This window comes from Portunus trituberculatus, chromosome 27 (genome assembly GCF_017591435.1).
Source record: "Portunus trituberculatus isolate SZX2019 chromosome 27, ASM1759143v1, whole genome shotgun sequence".
Taxonomy (NCBI): domain Eukaryota; kingdom Metazoa; phylum Arthropoda; class Malacostraca; order Decapoda; family Portunidae; genus Portunus; species Portunus trituberculatus.
Genome location: NC_059281.1, coordinates 6,005,869 through 6,013,786, shown reverse-complemented (window position 1 = coordinate 6,013,786; position 7,918 = coordinate 6,005,869). Strand labels below are relative to the sequence as shown.

Below are 7,918 nucleotides of genomic sequence, written 5' to 3'. Positions count from 1 at the left end.
GGAGGGGAGGAGGGGAGGTGGTTGTGGGGTGACTACGGAGGTGGAGAGGAGGAGGGGGGGGGAGGGGGGGGTGGAGGTGGTTATTCCTGTTTGAGACTACTCTTTCTTCTTTGGGTGGAGGAGGTGGAGGAGGTGGAGGTGGGGCTATAGTGGAGGAGGATCATCTGTAGTCATCAGGCAAGGTTACTCAGGATTGGGAAGAGGAAGAGGAGGTGGAGGGGTGGAGGAGGAGGAGGAAAGAGGAGGTGGATACAGTGGGTGGAGGAGGTGGAGGAGGTTCCATCAGGTTCATATCTCCTCCTGTGGAGCAATGATTATTCAGGTGGGGGAGGTGGTGGAGGAGGAGGTGGAGGAGGTTACGGTGGAGGTGGAGGGGTAGACATTGTAGTAGGGGTGGAGGAGCTGGAGGTTATAGTGGTGGAGGTGGAGGAGGTTTGCAATTGGAGGAGGGGTGGAGGAGGTAGTGGAGGAGGAGGAGGAGGGGTGGTGGTGGTGGAGGAGGGCAGGAGGAGGAGGTTGGTGGGGTGGAGTTGATATTGTAGTTGGAGGTGGAGGAGGAGGAGGAGACTACAGTGGCGGAGGAGGAGGTGGAGGAGGAGGTGGAGGAGGTTATGGTGGGGAGGTATCGGAATTGGTGGCGGAGGTGGAGGAGGTAGGAGGGGTGGTGGAGGATACAGTGGAGGAGGAGGAGGAGGGGGTGGAGGAGGTTATGGTGGCGGAGGAGGTGGTGGAGTGGTGGTGGAGGTTGTGGGGAGGAGGTATCGGAATTGGTGGCGGAGGTGGAGGCGGTATTGGAGGAGGTATTGGGGGGTGGTGGAGGCTACAGTGGAGTGGAGGAGGAGGAGGTGGAGTATCAATCGATGTAGACTATGTTCCACCTAGTACTGGATACTCTGTTGGTGGAGGAGGTGGAATTGGAATTGGAGGAGGAGGAGGAGGAGGTGGAGGTGGTGGTGGAGGATACAGTGGTGGTGGAGGTGGAGGAGGTTTGGAATTGGTGGGGTGGAGGAGTTACAGTGGTGGAGGAGGTGGAGGTGGAGGTGGAGGTTCCATTACCAGCTCATATCTTCCACCGAGCAACGACTACTCTGCTCCATCCACTGGCGGAGTACATGGAGGAGGTGGTGGAGGTGGAGCATCATATGGAGGGTGGAGGCCAGTAATTCCACCAAACATATGGCAAGTAAACACAAGAATCATTATGACCTTAAATTGCTGTGAAGCGTTGTGACCTCTCTCTAACACTGTGACCTCCTCCGGCATCGCTGTGACCTCCTGCAGTGCTTTGACCTTTTCCCAGCGCTGCGACCTCCGTTTTCTTCATCACAGTAGCCTCCAGTACCCAAAAGTTATCTTTCTCCATCCACCTTTTGTCCTCCACTTCAATGCCTCCTCCATAAAGTATTATTTTTGTCACCTTTTTCCGTCTGTCCGAATTCTCTCCCATCCATTCAGCTACGACTAAAATCTTTCACTCCCATTTCTCGTTTTCTGTGAGGGAAAAGGGAAGTATTGGGGTGACATGAATTTCTAGCCCTCAGTTATCTACCCACTAAGTTACAATACTCCCTTTAATTCTTCATTTATTATATTTTTGTTCACCCTTTCAGCACTTCTCTACCTTCTTTTCCTCCTGCTCCTGCTTTTCTCCTCCCCTCCCAGTAGGACCACGCACATTTAACCCGTCACATCTGCCAGCGCTCATCTTAATTCTCTCTGGTGCTTCCCCGCCCTCATGACTGCCAGTGCTTACGCTCAGTGTCGCTTCGCCGTCTCCTCTCAGTTTCTAGTCAGTTTATCACGACAGAGGGAGAATATAGTAGTTTTTTTCTTAGTTTTTCGATAGGAATGCGTTGTCACTTACGAACACGAATAATATTGTAGTTTTTAATTAATTTTGAAGACGTTTACATGCAGAACTAACAAATGAGCAGAACAAAGGTGTAGAAGAAGAGAAAATTTAAAGCAATTCTCACTTAAACACACACACACACACACACACACACACACACACACACACACACACAAGAGAAAACAAAACAATTCTAACCAAAACACACACACACACACATACACACACACACACACACAAACACTTTCATTCTCACAAACCGTTTTCTATAAATGGAGACGAGAAGCACAGTATTACAAGGGATAACTTAGGTCCTTTTTACTTTGTACTTCACGGATAGCGAGCAGAACATACATTCTCTGAGTCTAGGGGCATGGAAAGTCAGATAACACGATGGAAACTTATGGAAATGAGTCCGTCTATTAGCAGTGACTCATGCAAAACTTTCACAAATACCAACAATGCTTTCTAAATATCCCATGACAAAAACACACCACAAATAATAATAATAATAAAATAATAAAATAATAATAATAATAATAAAATAATAATTTTATATACCACGCTTGCCTGTTTTTGCAGCAAGCACTGATAATAATAGTAATAGTTGTAACACAGAACAAGTAATTCCTTTCATATCAATCTCACTTATGCATTCACATGACACTTGCAATCACCTAACACGCACAGGTAAGCGGAGGAGCACCTGGAGATATGAATACCTATGATTAGACACCTGAGCACCTAATTTTGCCTGTCCTTTACACTTGGTCCTGCCTGGGAAGAGGGAGAGGAAATGAGAGAGGGAGAGGAAAATACTTGTACTCATTGAATGAAAAAAATACTCGTTTCTCATGTTATTTTTAATGTTTCGTTTCGCTCTGGTCTGTGATTTCGCTTTACTTTGTCTTGTTTCTGTTTACCTGTTGTCTGTTAAGTTCTTGTCCGAGTATTTATTTTATGTACGAATAAAATGATGTTAAAATGTATATGATTGATTTTTCCCTTTTTTTTTTCCTCTCTCTCTCTCTCTCTCTCTCTCTCTCTCTCTCTCTCTCTCTTTCCAGACCTAGATATGTCCAAAAAACACAAAGAGAAAGTGATATCGAGAATTTAAGATAAAAAAATAAGAAGGATGAATGCGTTCACAACAGATGGCCGTCAATAAATAAGTCTATAAGTAAATGAATGAGTGAATGCATAACAGGTTAACGAACACCAGGCCAGACAGCGCTGAGAGTGATAATAGTAGTAATGAAGGATGTTGTCGGTAGTAGTAGTAGTAGTAGTAGTAAAAGGAATATAACAGCAACGTCAACAAAAATAACAAATGAATAAAAAGCTTAGGAGTTTAAGAATCATGCCACCCTTTAAAACAAACCCCCTCTCTCTCTCTCTCTCTCTCTCTCTCTCTCTAAAATAGGACACAAGAGGCAGAGTAAAAGGGCGGACTACAATAATGTATTAATGTTGGATATAACCTGTCGAGAGAGAGAGAGAGAGAGAGAGAGAGAGAGAGAGAGAGAGAGAGAGAGAGAGAGAGAGAGAGAGAGAGAGAGAGAGAGAAAACTGCATCCATTATTCAACACCAATGAATTGATTTTGACATAAATTAACACACACACACAAAAAAAAAAAAAAAAAAATCCCCATATGTACATTTTCAGTATGTATGTACTGCAATTACTAATAAACCGTATTATTATTATTATTATTATTATTATTATTATTATTACACACACACACACACACACACACACACACACACCCCCGTAAGTCATTTTAATAACAAGCGATAGTGATATCTGTCTCCTATACCACCATTATCATCATCCTTATCATTATTATCATCATTATTATTGCTAGCTCTACAAAAAGAAGAACAAAAAAACAATTCCTACTACTACTACTACTATTTACTGCTACTACTATTACTGCTATCATTATTACTACTACTGCTATCATTATTTCCTTTCTTATTCCATCATTACTTCATCCATATTACATCCACAAAGGGGGTCCCTTTTAAAAAAAAAAAAAAAAAAAATTTCCAAGGTTTTTCTTCCCCCCTCTCCTCCTCTCTCTCTCTCTCTCTCTCTCTCTTTCCCTTCTTTAGGTTGAAATTGGAGAAAAGGGGAAAGGGAAAGAAAAGGGAGAGAGAGGGGAAATTTTTCCCACCTTCCCCTTCTGGTCCCTCCTTCCAAACTTCCTTCTCTCTCTCTCTCTTGGAAATTGACCCAAATTTATTTTCTGAAATTACATGTGGGCAAATAATTTCTCTCTCTCTCTCTCTCTCTCTCTCTCTCTCTCTCTCCCAATTTATCTCTGAACGGGGAAAATCACAGACACAAAGACCAAAATTTATTACTTGACTCTCCTTCCTCTTTTTCCTTTAACAAGTTAACCGGGAAAAACAGAAAAAGATAACAGTTAACTTTTTAATACTCGTCAACCGAAAGGAAAAAGGTAAAACCAAAATTTTTTCAACAACAAATGGCGAGTGGAAAAGAAGGGGAAGGTGGATAGGGGTGTAAGGGTTTTCAGTGTCTATTCCACCTTCTAAATGTGAGTGATGTGGAGGGTGGTGGAGGTTGATGGGACGGATGGTGTGGTGTTGAAGGAAAAATGTCAAGGGGGTGGTGTGTGTGTGTGTGTGTGTGTGTGTGTGTGTGTGTGTGTGTGTGTGTGTTTATATTTTGTTAGTATTTTTGATTTTTTTTTCGTTTCCTTCCTCCAGTCCACTTTCTTCATCCACATTTCGTTTTTCTCTTTCTTCGTTTCTTCCACCTGCATTTCTTTTATGTGGATTGTGGATAAGTGGAAGGTGAAGTGGATGAGAGAACTGCTGTGGTGGAGTATCAGCCTTTTGTTATATCAGTGGAGTGAGATTAGCAAAGTGGACTTGGAGTGGTGAAGTGAACTTTCTTCCACTTCCATATGTGGTAGCTCCACTTTTTAGTACCTCCCTCTTCCAGAAGTGACGACGGGAACTGAGTAACTGCTGGTGACGATTCCACCTCCACTTGATCCACCTCCGTAGCCTCCACCTCCTCCACCTCCAATGATGACTGATCCACCACCTGAACCGCCATATCCTCCACCGCCTCCAGAAGTGATGACTGATCCACCACCGAAGCCTCCACCTCCTCCACCGCCGATGCCAACTGATCCACCTCCGTAGCCTCCACCTCCTCCACTAGTGATGACTGATCCACCACCGTAGCCCCCTCCACCTCCTTTCCACCACCTGATCCGCCGAATCCTCCACCTCCGATGATTGATCCACCACCTGATCCGCCGTATCCTCCACCTCCTCCACCTCCAATGATTGATCCACCACCTGATCCGCCGTATCCTCCACCTCCTCCACCTCCAATGATTGATCCACCACCTGATCCGCCGTATCCTCCACTTCCTCCACCTCCGATGATGACTGATCCACCACCTGATCCCCATCCTCCCTTCCTCCACCTCCGATACTGATAGATCCACTTGATCCACCATATCCTCCACCTCCTCCACTGGTGATGACTGATCCACCACCGTATCCTCCACCTCCTCCACCTCCGATGCTAATAGATCCACCTGAACCACCGTATCCTCCACTTGATGAGCCTCCATATCCTCCACTTCCTCCACCACCGTAGCCTCCACCTCCTCCACCGCCGATGCCGACTGATGAACCTCCGTATCCACCTCCTCCTCCTCCTCCACTGGAAATGATGACTGATCCTCCACTTGATCCACCGTAGCCTCCACCACCTCCGCCTCCAATGCCGACTGATCCACCGTATCCTCCACCACCCCATGTATGTATGGTATTGGAAATGGTGTGTGTGGCCTGATATATCCCCCCCCCATCCTCCTCCCCAGTCCACCCCTCCTCCACATCCCCCCCCCTCCCCGTCTTCCACCCCTGGGCAACCAGGTGGAGAAAGAAGAGGAAGGGGAGAAGGGGAAGAGAGAAAAAAAAAATAAAAAATTAAAAAATAAAATTTTTAAAATTAATTAAATTAACTTAATTTAAAATAATAATAAAATAAAATTTAAAATTTAAAAATTTTTAAAAACTTAAAACTTAATTTGATAAAATAATCCCACTTTTTTCCTTTTTCAACTTTAATTTTTCTGTCACTGGCCTCCACTCTCACCATACACTACACCAAGGAAAAGAAAAATCTAAAAATTGTATTTGTAAAAAAAAAGAGAAAAAAAAAGGAAAAAACGGGAAAAAAGGGGAAAAAGGGGAAAGGGAAAAAAAGGAGAGGAAAAAGTTTTTCCCCCCGAAATAAAAAAGGGAAATTGAAAAAATTCCTTCCCCAAAACAAACCCAAAAAAAACAGTTTAAAAAAACCCCCCCTTTTTTTTTGGTTTTGGTTTTTTTTTTTTTTTTGGGTTTTTTTTTTAGGAAATAAACTTAAATTCTTTTTAAAAAAGCATTTAATTAAAAGTGAAAAAAAATTAAAAAAATTTTAAAAATTTTTTTTTATTTTTAAAAAAAAAAGGGAGGAAAGGAGGAAAAAGGGGGGGAAAAGGAAAAAGGGAAAAAAAAAAAAAAAAAAAGAAAATTTTGGGTTTTTTTTTTCTTAAGAGGTTTTAAAAATTTTAAAATTTTAAAAAAATAATCACTTCACCCCCAAAACCAAAAACAAAAAAAAAAATAAAAGGAAAAAAAAACAACCACAGATTAAATTCCTTTTTGTTTTTTTTTTTTTTGTGGTGTGGGGATTGAAAAAGGGTTAAAGGGTTTTAATGTAAACTGGAAAATGGTAAAAAAAAATCGAAAAAAAGGAAAAAAAATAAAGAAAAAGAAAACATAAGACAGACTGAAATAAAAAAAAAGAAAGAGATGAGACAGGAAAGAAAAGAAGGAAAAATAAAAAGAAAAACAAAAAACGAAAAATATGAACAGGAAATGAAAGAGAAATAAGGGAATTCAAATGATAAAAATACAATATGGAATAAAGAACATTGGAATAATTTAAATATGAAGCAAGGAGAAAATGAAGAAGAGAAAGTAGAAATGTTAAACGGAAAGAAAAATAAGATGGAAAATAATAATAAAAATGTAAGCCTGATCAAAATAGAACAAGAGAAAAGGAAGGAAAAGAAAGCAAAGAAGAATGTGATGAAAAAGAGAGGACGAAATGAAAAAAGACAAAGGACAGTGAAATTAAATGCACAAGATTAAAAAGCAATTAACAGTGAAAAAAAACAAGAGGAAAAACGATACAAAAGCTTACAATGAAATAATCAAGAAAAATGGCGTTGGGAAGTAAAGGAAAAAGAAAAATGGAACCAAGACAAGAATTTTAAAAAAAAAAAAAAAAGAAGAAAGAAAGAGAGAGAATAAGACAATGACTCAGATTAACACAGACAAATAAAAACAGACAGACTGAACACAAGAAGATAAAGAAAACACTGAGAAGATGAGAGAGACAATGAAAGAAAACAGGAAGAAATAAGTAAGGGAAAGATCGAGAGAAAGAGATGAAAAGAGAATTTATAAATACAGACAGATAGAAAGATAGATAGACGGAATGAAGGAAAGAAATGACTCTAGCTAATTAATGAAAAAGACAGAAGGTTAGAGAAGAAAGAAAGACAGTGGAAAATAAAAGAAGAGGTAAGGAAAATATGGAAAAAATAGTGATAGATAAATAGAAGGAAGGAAGAGATATACAATAAAGAAATTAAACCAATAGACAACAAAATGAGAGATAAACAGAAGAAAAGAAAAATAAATAAATAATAAAATACAAATAGCTAGTAGAACACACACACACACACACACACACATACACACACACACACACACACACACACACACAACAGACAGACAGACAAGGGTTTTACCATGTCGGCGGTGGCAAGAAGAATGTGTGTGGCTTGCCTGCTCCCATATACCCTGACAGCCTAGTGACCCAATGACACGCCGGTTTACACGCCTCTCATTGGCTGCTCCACGGCGGGCGTTCATTGGCTGGCTGGGTGGTATGGTTGGTGGTGGTTGGTGGTTGGGTGGTGGTGGTGGTGGTGGTGGTGGTGGTGGTGGTGGTGGTGTGT

General features: G+C 41.3%; 1 protein-coding gene across 1 annotated transcript; it reads right to left on the bottom strand.

The window, feature by feature from the left end:
• Positions 1-4,740: 4,740 nt before the first annotated feature.
• On the bottom strand, positions 4,741-5,713 carry LOC123509452 (myosin-15-like). Its single transcript, XM_045263741.1, has 3 exons — positions 5,324-5,713; positions 5,100-5,273; positions 4,741-5,058 (listed from the first exon to the last, which is right to left on the bottom strand). The coding sequence occupies exons 1-3, from the start codon at positions 5,711-5,713 to the stop codon at positions 4,741-4,743; spliced, it is 882 nt and encodes a 293-aa protein (XP_045119676.1).
• Positions 5,714-7,918: the final 2,205 nt, after the last annotated feature.

What these genes read in the sequence shown, in the direction of transcription:
- LOC123509452 (XM_045263741.1), bottom strand. Translation starts at nt 5,713, where the DNA reads ATGGGGGGGGGATATATCAGGCCACACACACCATTTCCAATACCATAC. An exon ending in TGGATCTATCAGTATCGGAG is followed by an intron (nt 5,274 to 5,323) that starts GTGGAGGAAGGG and finishes TCATCATCGGAG; the next exon opens with GTGGAGGAAGTGGAGGATAC. An exon ending in TGGAGGATTCGGCGGATCAG is followed by an intron (nt 5,059 to 5,099) that starts GTGGTGGAAAGG and finishes GTGGTGGATCAG; the next exon opens with TCATCACTAGTGGAGGAGGT.